Source organism: Epinephelus lanceolatus, chromosome 16 (assembly GCF_041903045.1).
Source record: "Epinephelus lanceolatus isolate andai-2023 chromosome 16, ASM4190304v1, whole genome shotgun sequence".
NCBI classification, from domain to species: Eukaryota; Metazoa; Chordata; class Actinopteri; order Perciformes; family Serranidae; genus Epinephelus; species Epinephelus lanceolatus.
In genome coordinates, this window is record NC_135749.1 from 6,504,887 (window position 1) to 6,522,819 (window position 17,933).

The 17,933-nt window shown below is 40.7% G+C and overlaps 1 protein-coding gene across 2 annotated transcripts in view; it reads right to left on the bottom strand.

Moving 5' to 3' along the window:
- The window catches only part of trappc9 (trafficking protein particle complex subunit 9), a 323,945-nt gene that overhangs the window by 251,795 nt on the left and 54,217 nt on the right, over nucleotides 1–17,933 (bottom strand). For both annotated transcript variants that reach the window (XM_033637215.2, XM_033637214.2), the window contains one exon: nucleotides 8,072–8,157. In XM_033637215.2, the coding sequence (XP_033493106.1) occupies nucleotides 8,072–8,157 (86 nt within the window). The remainder of the gene's footprint in view (nucleotides 1–8,071; nucleotides 8,158–17,933) is intronic.

Below are 17,933 nucleotides of genomic sequence, written 5' to 3' on the forward strand. Positions count from 1 at the left end.
ATCGGATTTAGTGTGCAAGGTTTCTGTGCGTTACAAATTTTATCTTGTGACGGATTGATACAGCGTATACGAAAAATTACAGACCTGGTTTTAGACATGCCCGCTCAGATTTTAAAGGCATGCTAGTGACTGTATGATGCCATACTAAGATAATAATATAATAAAATGCTTGCGTTAATTAGTTAAGTGTGTTAGCATGCTAACATTTGCTAGTTAGCACTTAACTAAAATATAGCTGAGGCTGATGGAAATGTCATTAGTTTATCAAGGAATTGGCCATGAATTAAAACACTGGAAAAATTCCAAATGTAACTTGTGACTGATGCTGTATGAAAATACATTGAATTCATGACTTTGAATATTTAAAGCAAAGATAAACTGCAATCCAAACAGTTGTTGAGATATTTAAAGGGGAACTAATGTTTTTTTCAACCTGGGCCCTATTTTCCGATCTACTTTTGTCTAAATGAGTGACAGGATGTTCAATATGTGACATTTCTCCAGTACGAAGCTAGGGCTGACCTGCCTGCAGCCCATGAGCGCGCTATATTAAATAATAGGGCACTCAGACAGCGTCAAACAACGTCAAAATACGTCCACTAAAAGTGCATTTTTTTTCACACAGATAGGCTCGGATTGTTAGTTGGTCAAAATCGGGTAATAATTTGGACATGTTTGTTGTGGCAAGTCAAAATCTCTAAAAGCTCTACAATCTCACGTCTCGCGAGATTTGAGTTGTTGCAGGAAGTTACCGCTGGAGTGACCTTAAAAACGCGAGGAGTTACTCTGTTTGGAATAGTCATGGCTAAATTTTTACCCAATTTTGACCAACTGGATCTGGATGAGCCATCTGAATTTGATGACCGCCCGTATTTATTTGAACACGGAGTACACGGACGTACACGGACGCAGAGCTCATTGAAACTGAAGAGTGGACGAGGAGAGAGAGGGAGCAGCAACAGGCAGAGGAACATGTCTGAATCCAGCTAAAGGTAAACACAGACGTTCATTTCTCTTTTCCGTTATGTTGTCGGATAATTATACTAACAATCCGAGCCTATCTGTGTGAAAAAAATGCACTTTTAGTGGACGTATTTTGACGTTGTTTGACGATGTCTGAGTGCCCTATTATTTAATATAGCGCGCTCATAGGCTGCAGGCAGGTCAGCCCTAGCTTCATACTGGAGAAATGTCACATATTGAACATCCTGTCACTCATTTAGACAAAAGTAGATCGGAAAATAGGGCCCAGGTTGAAAAAAACATTAGTTCCCCTTTAAGTCTGGGCCAAAGTGGTGGACCAACCATGAGACCAACCAACACTGATGTTAACGGAGCCACACTGCTGTCACTGTTGAAAGTCATCATTTAAAACAAGTCTTGTGAACTTAACCACAGCATGTTCTCTTCTTCTTCGGCAGAGGCGCTCAAAGATTTGCTGTGTGCCGATTTAGGAAACCAGCTCATGACTCATGTCCACACAGGAAAAGGGCATTTGCGAGTCATCCACCCAAGTTGCTAACTTGAGCCAAGCAGCACAAGCAATGATGACAGAATGTATTTCCTGCGACACTCAACCAAGGCAACCAGTAGTTTTCTACAAGTTCTAATTCCTAACCTGACAGATGCTTGTTAGAGAGACACAGGTTGATGCAGTGGCTGAGTACTGTATAAAAAGCAAGCTGTTAAAAGTAGAAGTATTTTAATGGACCACAAAAGATTAATATACAATGAATGCATTTTATGTCATGTTCGAGGGCTGCACAAAATGTTTCTTGGGGTCGCCACTGGCCTGCAGGCAGCATTTAAGCGGCAATGTTCTCTAATTATCTCCCCCAATATATCAGTTTTAATAGCTGATCGCTTTACATTTCTGTGATATTTAACTTTGGTACTTTTTCTGTTTGTGCAGTTTTGTCTTTTTAATGTGTCTGAAAATTTTCTGTGATTATCTCCTGTTAAACCAACTCCCCTCAGCAGTCCAAGAACAGTTTGGTTGGTCTCTGCCCGCCAGTACGTCAGCTGTTACACACTGACATCACCTCCAGGATCTCAACAGTCTGTGATAAAAAAATGTTTTATTAATGAATACAACTGAAAGACACTCTTTATAGCTGTCAAATTGGTTGCAGTGACAAACGCAGGCCACATCAGCCAGGGCTCATTTGTAGTCAGAGAGTCCTTCATGTCGTTTCTAGGTTTTCTTTGGATGTGTACTCGTTCACCCTCAGAACAACTGTATTTACATTCCCAGTACACACCGCCTGGTTGCACGAGGCAGACTGAGGTGACGTAATGACTGCATCAATCGCCAGCAGCAGACACTACCTCACTAGAGGGAAGGCTGCCGAAGAGCTGAGCCTCCGAGGTGCCACGGCTGTGATTTAAACTCTCCTTGCGTTCACTTCGGGGCATTATTCGCCTTTATTGGATGGCAGGAGTATCAGTGGTAACCTATTGGAAATAGTTCATTTGCATTCAGCCTTGATAAGGTTAATTAGCCTGTTTCTCTAACAATAACGATTAGTGTGTGCATTGTATTGTTTGAGCTGGTTTGCATCGACTCCACTGTACAGCACTGACAGTATGCAGTTAACCTTTTGTTTTGCTTTAACTAATGCTATGAAAAGGTATGATTATAATTCATGATTATGATCATTCCTTTGTTCTGGAACGTCACTGCACAGCTGACAGCAACAAGAAAAAGCATGCAGACAAAGACAGATAAAATAAGAAACAGATTCCCAAGACAGAAATGTCTCTTAGTATTAATTTGGCTCATACAGCATGATGATAAATACGTTCTTGTTTCATTATTAAAGTAAATGATGACTCCACCTTTACTGCAAATAACTCAGCTGACACGAGGTCAGTAAAGGAGAGACGAGACTAAAAGTATGATTTGTCATTTTGAGGAAAAGCAAATAAATATCCCGAACTTGTTTGTGGGGACAAAGAAGCGTCGGACGGTGACCCCTCTGAAAATGAAAGGGTGGGGGTGGGGATCGGGTAAAAAGCAGAACTTTAATGGAAAATCAATAAAGCACAAAACAAAGCTGGGTATTAGTGCTGAAGCCGTGTGGTGACTGAGATGGAGCGCCCGTCTTGCCAAACTACAGGGTCACCTTGGTGACGAGGATGGAAAAGTGACCTTGTGTGTGTTTCAGCGAGCTGGTTTATGTACAGTGGATAGATGCTTGCTCCTGTCTAACAGCAGTCACTTTGTCTGGGGTACAGAGGAGCTCTTGGCAGCTTGCGTCAGCCAGTCTGTCTCTACCTGCGTGACTGTACAACGCCACCTGAGGTTCCCAGCTGCCGTGGAGCTGTGAAGGGCCACAGCCTCCATCTGTGACCTGATCAATTCACCTGTAGGTGGGAGGAGTTAATGACATCCGCATCACTATTTGACCTTGTCTGTTTGATTGTTCCACCTCACGGTAACTCTGCAAACAGGCAGCTTATATATTGTGGAAGTGCTGTAACTCCCTGAACTTCAGATGGCGTTTCAAATCACTCATTAAGTGCTTATGCCAAGAAAGTTTTCAGGCTTTTGCAATTTGGGGCCCGTTGAGCGTTGTCATTAGAGTCCTCATGTTGAGCCGTCTGACTTTAAAGGGAAATTTCGGTTTATTTCAACCTATCTCCTATCGTCCTAAATTTGTTTCAAGTGACTAGTGACATAAAAATAATAGTTAGCATGTTAGCCGTTAGCCTAGATACAGCCGGGGCGCATAGTAGCATCAGACCTGTTAAAACGTAAGTGAACGGGCAACCTTCAAGTGCAAAGTTAGTCCACTAAACAAGCTTTTTTCCACAAAGACCGCCTCATATTGTTAGGATAAATGTCAGAGAACATATAGAAAACGACATGTAAACGTGTTGTCTTACCTTACCAGTGTGGTGCCATGTTTGTTTACCATTTAGCTCTGCTTTCCAAAGCGCGGCCAAAATATCGCAAGAACAAGCAGCGATCTCATACCGTGCCTGAAATCTCGTGAGCTCTAGATAAAGCCCAGCTGGATACTGCTCCAGGTGGAGGTGTCTCGTCCTCGGTCACATCCAGACCTTGAAAATAAGGCTGCAACTGGTCCCATTCCTTGCAACAGAGGCATTCCTCTTCTGTGGGCACTGGGGCACAGCATTCACAGGTACACCACCAATCTCCAGAGCTACGCAGCCTTGCAGCAGCCATTCCTCCTCTCTCGTCCTCTACCTGTTGCGCCCCTCTCTCTCTCTCCTCCTCCGTTCTTCAATTTCACGAAGCTCTTTGTCAGTGTATTCTGGCTCAAATAAATAAGGGCGGCCATCAAACTCTGCAAAATCAAATTCCTCCTCCACAAAGTCAAAGTCTGGCAAAAAGTCAGCCATTATTCTATAAATCTTTCATAAAATAAATGAATGAACTTTTCAGGCTACTGTCCGGTTCTGCCTTCCAGCTGTTGCTGCTTGTTCTCGCGATATTTCGGCTGCGCTTTGGAAAGCAGTCTTTGTGGAAAAAAAGCTTGTTTAGTGGACTAACTTTGCACTTGAAGGTTGCCCGTTCACTTACGTTTTAACAGGTCTGACGCTACTATGCGCCCCGGCTGTATCTAGGCTAACGGCTAACATGCTAACTATTATTTTTATGTCACTAGTCACTTGAAACAAATTTAGGACGATAGGAGACAGGTTGAGATAAACCGAAATTTCCCTTTAAACTGACTCCTCACACACATCAAATAATTGACTGATACTTTCATTTTTTTTTTCTCAACATAACTGTTTATCCTGGTATAGGGTCACAGGGAGCTAGAGCGTATCTCTGCTGTCACTGGGCGAGAGGCACATCCTGGACAGGTCACCAGACTATCACAGGGCTGACACACAGAGACAGACAACCATTCACACTCACATTCACACCTATTTAGAGTCACTAATTAATCTAACCTGCATGTCACTAGACTGTGGGAGGAAGCCAAAGAGGGGAGGGACAACATGCGAACATCACACAGAAGCACAGAACCCTCCTGCTGTGAGGCGACAGTGTGAACCACTGCAACACTGTGCCATCAGATTTACTGGTACGGCTCGTCAAAATGTTTATGACATCAGAACAAAAATCTTAAGTGTTTTTTTTTTTTTTCTTTTTAATGTGGGGGAGTCCTATTTACTTGCTTTTTTTATATTCAAGATTATTTTTTGGATTTTTTAGCCTTTATTTTAAAGGACAGGGTTAGCGTGAAAGGGGAAGAGAGAGTGGATGGCATGCAGCACAGGGCCGTAGGTGAGAATCGAATTTGCAGCCACTGTGGCAAGGATGTCTCCTTTATAGATGCTCTACCAGGTGAGCTACTTGCAATTCAAACTGGGACCACTACAGCAAAATTACTGTACAGCCCAGCAAGATTCCTGGGGACATGAGTGCGACTCACCTTCATTTTCGTGATCAATGAAAGTTTGTTGATGGATGTGATTGGATGGATTGTTTGATTTATTTATTTCCCTTATATATTTATGTTTGTTTTATGTTATCTGTACTTCTGATGGGAGGACAGGTGGATGGGTACTGGGGGGGATGTCCAAGGTTATCAAAGATATTTACAATAATATTAAAGGTACAGGTACAGTGATTTTTAGAAAAATAACTGTCACTACATCCACACTGAAATACTTGAGACAGAAAATCAGTGAAAAACAAACATGTTCTTCCTCGTATTGCTTCTCTTCGCATTTGCTAGAATCTACTGAGGCTCACGGAAAACATCCAGTCAGAGTCTCAACACAGCTGTTGATCATGTCACTCAAAGCTCATGAACTGTGGTCAAAGTAAACAGCACTGAATTGAGATTATCACACTGCATTGCCTATTTTTCACCTCAGATGTTTTCAGAAACATATTTTAGTGACTGTTTAGCTTTAAAATGGAAAAGTATATGTCCCGGCTGCCATGATGGAAAAACTCGAGCAAAGTACCAAGCACCGCCCACCAGCCTGACCAACTTTCTCATGTTACAGCTAAACAGTACACTAAAATATGCTTCTGAAAATTTTTGAAAAAAAAAAAAAAAAACAAACAGAAAATGCACTGACAGAACTTTGATTCATATTTGATCAGCGTGGCCTGGTTGATTGCAGTTCACGAGCAGTGATTGACAGGACTGACGGCTGCATTAGAGACTCCTCAGCTCTGATTGTTTTTTTACACTTATGTGTGGTAATGCCATTAAAAGAAATACGAGGAGGCAGGGGGATATAATTTTTTTTCACAGATCATCTGTGTCATGGTCTACTGTGTGGATACAGTGACAGTTTCCGCAAATATGACAAAAAAATATTTTCATAAAAGTTACCAAATACAGCTTTAAGCAACAAATCCTCACACTTTGGGTTGGCAATAACAAATGTTTGGAATTTTTGCTTGATGAATGACATAAATGATTAAAAGGTATTAAAATTATTTGATGTAATAATGTAATAATTTAATTATAACTAATAACGGACCAACGGACCAACTAGTAACGAAATTATTTAACCATTTTACACAAATGTATGTCAGACTAAAGCCCCTTTTCCACTGCACAAAAAAGCCACTAGCACCCGCTTACATCTGGCTTTTCTATGTGGGTAAAGGTTACAGTCAACATTCAGACATGGGTCAAATACCTCTGCAGTAATCGCATGTATTTAATCGGCATTGATGAAAAGACCACACACGAGTGAATGTGCTAATTTTAACTTTTTTGAACAGGTTTGTATTTTCCTTTTTTAAGTTCTGAATGATTATTTTTAATATTAAAAGCCACCTACAGCATATCTGATGGAATGAAAAACGTCTCCCTACTGTGACCACAGTTTGTGATCTACTGTGATGATATTTATCAGAAATGAATTTGGCTCACTGGAGCTTTAACATACACAAACACACACTCAGGGACAATTGGCTGGTGATTACTCCTCCATTATAAGCACTTTCCAGATGTTCCAAAACCGGAGGTCGCCTGCGTTTCCTGCGTCTGTAACAGCATGTGTCATTATGAGACAACGCAGGGCGGCTAAATCAACCAGCAAGACCTGTCTAAGTCTATTTGGCATCAGCTCCGAGACAGCCACCGCAATTAAGAGGCCGCTGTCTCTGTTCACACTCCGCCACGAAACTTTCACGGCAATTTGTCCTCGACTTTCCAAATAATTAAAGGTAACATCAGTTTTGACAGGTAGTACATTGTGTGAGCGCCTGTGTGTGCCACCGCTATCTAACAGCTGAAAGCAGGCCTCTCCCTGCTGGCCTTTTACTGAGCCTGACGATTACTTTGCATTTCAGGGTTGCCCCACATCACTGAATTCAGAAAACAGACACAGCACTGAGCAGAAAGAAGGGTATTTTATTTGGTACCTTTGTACCCTTGACCCTGATAAAGTGGCTCATCTGGTGTGTGCTGAGAAGGAGCGGTAAGGTAGTGACAAAGTCCAGAAATTAAGAAGCATAAAGTCGAGCTTTCAAGCTCGTTTACAATCAGAGGTCCTTTAATAAGGAAGTGTTCTGAAGTTTAAAAGCTATAGTCACCAAGCTGATATTAAACAAAACAATTAAATGACTGCCTGGTGTCTGATGGCTCTTTTCAAACTTTACTTTGCATAGATAAAGAGAGCAAATGGCCTTATGCTTACCTCAATATAGAACCTATCCTGTCTGACAGAATGGTGTGTGAAACCATAAAAGTAATAGGACTACAGGGGGTGTGCATCTCCCTAGTGATGTTTTCTCACTGTCAGGGGCAAGAAGAGTTTGTTCTCACCAGCTCATACAATCATTACGATATTAAACTGTCAGAAAAGCTTTCAAGGGACCTTAATTAGGCTATCAAAGATGAATACAAAGCATTATCACTTGCCCTGTTGCAATTCTTGTGTGGGTGCAGAGGGACTGTTTGTATTACTACTACATGAAAAGCAAGTCGGCAACCTCCTGTTTTCACAAAGCTGCGGTTAAATACTCAAAAATTCTGATTCATCAGACACTGATATCAGCGACTCTCCTTCAAAGCATTTATCACAGTACATTTTAAGCTCAGGTGTAATACATTTCACTGACCATGTTCTCCACACGAAGTTCGTAAGGCATGGGGTTGTAGACCATGAGTTGAACCTCACAGACATCTCCTTGAACCCACTGGAAGTCTGGGAAAAGAAAAAAAAAAGACATGGATACATTAAAATAAGATGTCAGTGGTATTAAAACCTATTTGTAACTAATGAGCTGAGGAAAACACACCATTAGGCTACAGAAATATGCCTGCACCACTAAATTTGACTAATTAACAAGTTATGTCTCGTTTGTTTCATACATACACAAACCGCAATGGGAAGTTGACAGTTTGTAGTTTTACAGGTTACTGATGCGCAGAACTAAGACATAACAGTGGTATCAATTTCCTGGCGAGAAAGCGATTCCCTGAATGTCCAACTAGAAACTCAAAAGACTGGAAACAGGGGTGAAAAGCCGGCCTTGTGCTGTCCAAAAGAAACAACATCTAAAGCTTTGTTTAATCCATAAAGAACAAAGTGTAGAGGGTTATGTTTTGGACTGTTTCTTTTTCTGATTATAATTTTTGGAGCATTTTGTTGAATGCCAGATCCCTAAACCATAGAGGACGTCCAATACCAAACTATTCCTTGGCCCAGAGCAGTAACTTCCTGGAGCCTTGCTGTCACTCTGAGCTTGTCGGACTACCGGCTGAGACTCCAGGGTGTTACCACTCCCTGCCAAGACACAGTCTGATACATAACTTCACATAGAAACAAGACCTGTCCTTTCAATACTTAAATTCATGTACAGTGCCAAAACACTGCACAGTGGTTTACAATGAAGAGGACTTTACCACATCACAATACAGTCCGGTAAAAGCTGAGCCAGGTCCAACTTTTTTGCCTGCCCCTCTGTACTGGCAACCCCACTGCATCAACAAAGTAGCCTTATTCGAATGGCAACTTTTTTAACACAGGGAAAATGCTATCGTTGCAAAATAAGTGCAGCCAGGTACCACATCACGTCAGCAGCCTTCTCAGAAGAGTGGAGGTCATTACTGCAGCATAGTAATGCCCATGGATTTGGAATAAGATGTAATGGGTGAAAACTGTAGGGTACACACATACTTTGGGCCATGGAGTGTATATACATTGATTATACTGTGCAAGAAATTCACATTAATTCGAACAGCTGGAGCCGTTGAGGGTATAATAGGGCATTTTCAATGGGTCATTGTTGGTTCTGAGAATGACATTTATCCCTGCAGTAATGAGCTAACAGCAGGAATAATGGGATCAAATTATGTTAGGACCTAATTAAATGGACCCCTGAGAAATGTGAACTGTAAAAGGTAAGTTAGCGTTGCATTATGGGTGCTGAATTCAAGTAGATTCTATAAAGTCCAAACATTCTTAGAAAAAAAAGTTGGATTTTAGAAACAGCTTAGTCTTACTTTTAGAAAAAATAAATATGAGAAGAGATTACAGCTCTGCACCGCAGTTTCCATCATTCCTGAATGAGATGTTAAAAGGGTCTGTTAGATTGAGAAGCTACTTCAGTCCCACTGTACCCATACCCATCTCCATTTAAAACCACCAACATATTCTATAGTCCATTCTGAGAGTCCATTTCTGTAAATAGACTTGCAAAAGAGGGCCTAAAAAATCCTGGCTCAGTCCCCGGCAGGAAAGGGGATTTATGGAAAGCAAACTCCAGCCATGCACCTTGGGAAATTAAGTCAGTCAAAAGAAAGATATCTATGATATGAATGTCTAGAAAGCCCCACACAACCTCAGGTCTGGCTCACAGGCATGCTCTCATAGCCGGCCAATTAAGTGTGAAATACACCTCAGAAAATAGAAAAACAGAGTGGATTGCTGCTTTCTTTTTTGTGTTGCTTCAGTCCTAACTCCTCAAGTGGCCATTGAGATTCTGCACAGATCTCCAAAGGCTTCAGCTCCTCAACGTACAAAGCAATAATGAATGCTTTGAGCCAATGTATGGCTGCATGGTTGGTTAAACACTGCCTGTGTTTGATTCCTTAAAGGGCAAATTATTTTGTCAAACTGTCTCCCGTGTGCCAGGAAAATCATCTTTTATTGACCAGAGACAGAACTCAAGATGTTACTGCAACTTACAGAGAAATATTCTGTTGAACTATCAGCAATGTTAATCTTTTATACTGAATAATATATACACACTACGCCTGGGCGCTGGAGCAAAAGTCATGCATGTGAAATGAAGCAACCCCAGAGCAAGAGGGAATGAAGGGAATATGAACATAAAGTCGAGCTTTCAAGCTCGTTTGAAATCACAAGTCATTAGCGCCTCAGACGGAGACACATTTCTGGAGGACATTTAGTTGATACTGTAAACAGAGGAATTTAAAAAATATACACCAAAAAATGAAATGCTGTATCTATTTAAAATAGCAGTGAGAGATTGATGGTGAGAGCTCATTGTTGACTTGAGAGAAGTAGTCTGATAAAATAATCTTGACTGTCTGAACAAATTAAATTAGGCACTCTACCCTGACCTGTTGACATTGTTCTTGTTAATGGCATCATTCTTAAAAACTGTCATTTTAACAGTTCTATTTCATTTGTTTATTGTTTTTAAATGTGTTTCAAAAGTGCAGTGCTAGTTTGATGTCTATCCTCAGAGAATTTCTGTTGCCTTACAACAGTCAATAAAGCTTATCTTATCTGATGTCAATACAAAGTCACATTGACTATGAAGCAAACTCCATTTGCTGATCTAGACCACCATATGTGGCTGATGGTCACGCAAAAGTAGCTCTCGAATGACCATTATTTTGTCAAATATACTAAGAAAGTGCAGCCAATGCAAGAACCATTCAAGCAGGAGAATAGTGGGCACTGCCAACACATGCAGCAAACAGGTGGGTAAGACTGAGCAGGGATGGGGTGTACCGGAGGTTTTGGATGCTGACCATGTATTCATAAAGTCCGTGGATCGAGTCTGACTGGGGACCTTTCTGGCATTTCAATCCTTCTCTTTCCCCTTGCTACTGGCGTCAACTTGGCCTCCGAATTCCCCAATCTGAGTGAGCATTGGTGGGACCTGCCAGTATGCCACCCACAGGAAGGTTCCACCATCAGCTCCCTGTATGGATACCTCGACAGGTCAAAGCCAAGTCTGATCTTAAGGGGCTCAACCTTTGATCAGGGTTACCTCTGGGATACTGGCACGTCCCACTAATGTTTTTTAAAAGTGGGATCTGGGGCATTTTGAGGCCAGGTCAATGCCTTTCCTGCCATTCCTGAACAATTTTTGCAGTGTGTCATGGTGCACTGTCCTGCTGGGGCGGCCACTGCCATCGTGGGGTACTATTGCCATGAGGAAGACACTTGGTCTGCAGTGGTGTTTGGGTGGATGGAGAGCATCAAGTGGCATCTACATGAATGCCAGGACCCAAGGTTGTCCAGCATAACATTGCATTGTAACAAGAGGATCAATGTTGTTTCCTTCACCCACCAGTCGTACAAATGTTTTGGCTGATCAGTGTATATTACAAAGTCATCTACCAAATGTGGACCTTGTCAGATTAAGTTGTTTTTAATTGCAGCAAAAGTTGATCCAGATTAAGTTTTTTGTGGCACAACCTTGCATTTTTTTTAGTGGCGCTCTCTGTGGTCTCATTTCAAAGAATGAGTATGCTATGATTTTTAACACAGAGCTATTGTTGGTTTGAATGCAGTCTAGGGACAGTGTTGCAGCATCCTCAAACGGCCAGCTGTTTAATCCCTGACCCTCATGCTAACCATGGATGTACTATAAAAGCTAAATACCAAGACTCCAACATGCCGCCCATTAAATTAAATTAATATTTCTTGCTAAGAGGAGGCCTCCAAGTTCTGCTTGGCCCATAAAACTTTGGAGGCTCTGAGAAAGTCCTTGAAATTAAAAATTATGGTTTAAAAACTCAAAATACAGAGAGTAATAACTGATCTGATTTGCAGTCTGTGGACAGTTTTATAGATGTCTCTTTCATAGTGGTGGTTTGTGAGGAAAATCCTTTTTCAGAGTGGTTTCCAGAAGAAGACATTGATGAATCTTTCTTCCTTCAGTCTGGTTTTCAGCAAGTGTAACACTCTTTGCTGGACCGAGGTCACTGACTTGGCCTGTTAAGATTATTCCACTGTTCGACCCTAAAACTCTGTATGTGTCAGATCACTGCCCTGTTTTATTATTCTGATGTTGGGGGACAATGTTTAAAAAGGGCAAACTGCTCACTTACTATGGATGTGAATGCCCCCTTGCACCCTTAAAGCTGGAAGTCAGCATTTTACCCCCATAGTTACTGTTTTATTTCAAATCCAATGTGACATAATATAAAACGTGTCACTGTCCAAACACTTACTAGCCGCACTGTGTCCCTGCCTCCCCAACGAGGACAAGATGAAGTAAAGTTCACCTCCCTGTATGCTCATATACCACTGTAATAAATAGCCTATCACCCACATCAAAGGGAATGGATAGCTGTAGACTACACAGTTCTTAAAACTGAGTCTCAGAGCAATTACAGGGAAAACAATCTTCCATTAGAGGACCCCTTCTTTTATGGCTGAACATCAACCTGATTCATGGCATGTGATTTAAAGAGCATGAAAACACGCACACATATATTCTCAGCATTCACACACCTTAATTGCCAGAGCCTAGGAAGGAATACTAGACTTCAGTTGCCCATCAGTGAAATGAGTAAGTGGGAAGTGATGGTTTACTCTAAGCTGTAAAAGTTTACAGCTGTGGCTCATACTGGCGCATAATGAAGTCCTCAGAAATATCCCTATAGTGCACATAACGCTGATGACAAAGCAAGCACACACTAGACCCAAGTTTAAAAATGTCTTTTTCAGGTTGGAGAATCCAAGCTGTGCTATGACATTAAAAAGGGTAAAAGAGGTTGTGGCTGGTGTCATACAGCGTGACAGAAATAATACTGAGCTCTGCAGGGGAGGACATGCCGACATGTGGCCATTGTGTGATGAATGCATGTTCACAGTTAACCCATCTTTCAAATGCTTGATTTCTACAGTCCCTGCGTGCTGGGAGATGCCTTGAAGGAGTTAAGGCAGAATCTTAACTTCATTAGCTGGCAGCTTGCTCTCCAGAGGCAGATGGACTAAGAGGGTAAAGCATGTTTGAATGAATCTCCAGAGTCTCACAACACCACAGTGCGTCAGAGGAAAATGTGACTTTCAACATCAAAATACGGATTAAAGACAAGGGCAGCTCCAGGGTATGAATACTGGCCATTTATGAAAAATCACTGGTGGTCAGCTCACTATCATCCACCTCTAATATGAATGATTTGTACATTTTGATTGATTACAGATGTAAGGCAGTTAAAAAGAACAGAATTTCTGAAGAAATATTCAAGCTTTTCATTCAGGTTTTACACTTCCTGCTGTATGTGACGATTGTCGAAAATTCTCCTACAACAGGCTGTATTCAAAGAATGGCAAAATCTCAAGTAACAACCCAGGGTGTGTCCGGTCAGGCACACAGTTCATTCAACATAATGAACATTTCCACAGCACTGATACTATCATATAACAACATATTTGTGGTAACACTATAATAATCATTATTAAATAAATGGTAAACTAGTCCATACCCATTGGTAGCTTTGTCACCTTCTACCTATGCCAATCCTCACACGGATTGACCACGTCAGTCAGTAGAAAAATGTGGGACAGACAGAATGACTGACTGACAGAATGACACACTGACAGTTTCTGTGATTGTGTACAGCATATCATACCATGACTTAGTCATACCAAACATTAGAAAAACCCCAACATTGGTCCACAGGGGGAGCCACAGTGATCGGTCGCATTTTAGCCATTTTTAAGCATTTTTCTGTTGTTATAGCGCCACCCAGTTGCCAATTAGAGTTAAATTTCTCCAGTCACCTTGAGGCGTCCTGTTCTACATATCTACCAAGTTTAGTAAAAATCCATATGGCGGTTAGGCCTAGATAAGAAATGAGCTCTCTAGCGCCCCCATTTTGTTTGATGGGGTCAATAATGGAGGGGTCCCCTCAGATTATGTGTGGTCATATGCCTACAAAGTTGCGTGGTGATGGGTGAAACCCTTGAGATGTTATACACCTTTATGTGATGAGCCACGCCCTCCGCAATATTCATTGCCTTATAGAAGCTCAGTTTTAGTAAGTTTTCCAACTTTTGCCAAGAGGGAACTTTAGATATTGGTCCCTAGATTATGTTCACCCAGTTTCATGCAGATCGCTCAAACTTCCTAGGAAGAGATCCATTTGAAGTGTTTTTCAAAAAATTCAAAATGGCGGAAAATCTATATAAGCGGAAGTTATGGGTTCTTGAGGCAAATGTGTTCCTCATGAGGAGAGGCATCTCTGTGCAAAGTTTCATGTCTCTACGACATACGGGGCATGAGATATGCCCATTCAAAGTTTGCAATTTCAATCGGTTGCTATAGCGCCCCCCTTTGGCCAATTGATGTAATATTGCTTCATTGGCATCCTCCCATGATCCTCTACCACTGTGCCAAATTTCACCTGGATTGACCAAGTCAGTGAGGAGAAAAACGTGGGACAGACACACAGACACACACACAGACACACACACACACACAGATTTTCGTCATTATATAGTAGGATTGATAGTTCATTAAACTTTGGTAACACTGTAGTTACTTTACTGTTAATAAACAATGAAATGATAATAAATCCTATCTACTGATTGTTTATTGTTGCACACATCGTAACACTTAATGTACTATATTAAGTATTTGTTAATGATTAATAATTGGTTGGTAAACTGTTGATCAAAATTATTTGGATAGCCATTATAAAGTTACAACTGATGACCATAATACCTTGTTAAATGGTTAATGAATACTGTGTAGTGTATCTTTAAACCACAGACTGTAAAAATAATGAACATAGCTAACGTGACATCACCCACTGATTTGTGGACTCCCAAGTTTAAAGCCAACATTTCGGTCATCACCATCATCACTGGTGCTTCATTTTTCAGCCTCTGAGGTTGCCACTTCCTTCAGACACTGCAATTTTGTAATGGCCACCAAAAAATGTTTGTAGATGCACTGCACAGTGTCATTAACCGTTTAACAAGGCACTGTAATCACCAATTGTAACTTTATATTAGTCATCCAGAAAAAGTGTATAGACAGTTTACAACCCAATCACTATATGTATGTATGAAAAAAGTTTTAATAAATTCTGTATAAGATGCTTCCTGTTGAAATTACGGCCACATTACTGCTTTCCAATTGGCTGCTGTGCTGTTTGTTATCAATAACAAGACCTAATTAAACTTTGGATGACAAATTCCTAACCATTGCATGTGTTTAACGCTCATTAATTAAATATAATTTCTAATCACACCATTTTTTTTTTTGCTCCCTCTGAAACTAATGATAATGATATTCCCACTGTCCAGTTTAATCAATTCTGTTATGTGGAATTCAATGACATGCTTTTTCATTTCATGGTGTAACACAGAATCATAATCAACATCAACATTCAGGATAATTGACAGGGGGGCCTTAGCCCAAAACAGGTTGTGTACCACTACTACAGTACTAACACAAGCAAAGAAGACGAGACTATTTATACCCACACAAGCTTTTTTCTATTGTAGAGTTCTCAGTTGTGAAACAGAAAATGTTCCCATATAGTCAGAACATTCCCCTGGCTGCTCTCAGTGTCATCTAGAACATCTTTTACTAGTCATTAGTGGGGTTTCCATCCAAATTTATTGAAATATTTGAGCGAATTTTGTGAAAATGCGCAAAAGAAAATGTGAATTTATGCCCGTTTCCATTCGTTATTGTTTTGCGATTATTGGGAGTCAACAGGAGAGGCAGTAGGTGGCACTTCTCGTGAAAAATGAACAAAATAAAAACACCCCCGTAGAAGAACAGTGCGCCATGAGATGATGTCATAAGAGAGCGTCTTATGCCCACTGTAAACAACAACACACTCAACTGACACTCAACAACAGACCATGGACAGATTCCTGATAAACCTGTCGGCTCTTGGGAGAACTCTGGTTAGCATTTTGTCAGCGTTCACAGCGTACCTGACCATCTTGAAGAAGAGACGACAAAGAAGAAGTTTAATGTTAAGAGTACTGTCGGAAATAGCTGGAAGGAGACCACCGCATCGTTCTCCGTGTGTATGGGAACGTAGGCATGTGAAGGACTTTTGGGAAGTAGTTGTCCAACAGCATTTCACTCACAAACTCTGGCTGAAACATTTCCGTATGTCAAGGGCCACATTTGAGGATCTATGTGCCGGTACGTCATCGTTTATTCACAAAACCTGTTTCCATAGAAAAAGTCGCATTTTATTTTTATCGAGACGCTGACAAATCCAACCCCTCGCGAATTTTGGGCTTTTTTTTTCGAATTTCTGGTGTTTCCATCCAAGTTTGTTTTTTTTTTTTTGTTTTTTTTTTTTTTTTGCAATTTTTGAAAATGCGAATAAAAATAGGTGGATGGAAACCCCACCACTGTCTATGGAGCAGCTCCAGACTTTAAACCCTATGACATCACAAGTTTGAGTTTTGGTACTCTAGTTTTTGGATTTGGAGTTGTTCATGTTTACCAATATTTTTGGACTCTCTTAAACCTTAGGAACATGTATGAATTTTAAAAATGGGCGTGGTTCCCCTTTAATATCAGATGTCAGGTAGTTATATAATGTCGACAGCCTTTACTTTATTTGTTTTATGAGTCACACTGCGCACTGATTTCACAACTACACTCTGAAGCAGCAGTTTACATCTTTTGATTACTTTTATCAAAGAGCTGCGGATGGACCTCAAAGGACTTCAAAGATGCTGCGAGATGAAGGGGCCCTGCATGATGTCCCTCACTCAGCATTGGACACATGTGGCGGTTGGTGTCAACAAAGTGAAGACCAACACAGTCTCAAACACACACCAGCCAATTCACAGCCACTCAAAGATGCTACAATGCTAATTTGTACTTTGATTAATGACTTTGCATCTGGGATTGTATGAAATGAAATGAATTCATTACAGACACAACACACACACACACAAGCTACAGTTTTTCATACACCAGACTTCCAGTCAGGACAGCAGTGATTCACTGCAGCACAGCCTTGAGCCTGTTGCTGCTGTTTACATACTAAGTGATGATGAATCAACTGTATGTTCCTCAGGCGATTAGGGCCTTTATGAGGAGGAGTCATCAATTTAAAATAGCACCAGTTAAAATGATGAAGGCTTTGTTTATAAGGATGCCATGACAAGAGGAAACAATGGAATTAAAATCGATAAATAACATCACAGTGAAGCAAAGTACACTTTAATTGAAAAATTATCTGATTTATTTTTGCATGGGTTTCATTCCCCAACATGTATAATAATTAACGGAAAGAAAGAAAGAAATGAGAGCAAGTATTTCTTACATCCAACAGGTTCACTGACTAATTGGGGAAGACATCCAAATGACTAGTTTGTTCTGATATTGTTATGGACCATTTTCAGGACTGAAAATTACACGTTTTCCTCAGTGCTGCCTTAAAAATACAATTCGATTCCCCAAACACTTACTCACTGGTAAATGCATTTGATCTTTGTACAGGCAAACAGAATAAAATCTACCAGCTGCACGTCCCAATAACTGGCTAAAATCTGAACTTAAGGGCTGTTACAGATGTGGCCATTGTCCTCATTGTAATAATATTGTCAAATCTAAAACCTTTGAAGTTAGAAATAAAACATATTGTATTCATCATTTCATCAATTGTAAAACCACCTTTGTGATTTACAAACTTGAATGTCAGGTATGCCAAATCTTTTACATTGGCTGTACTAAACGCAGGTTACAAGATAGACTTGCAGAACATAAGTATGCAATCAGG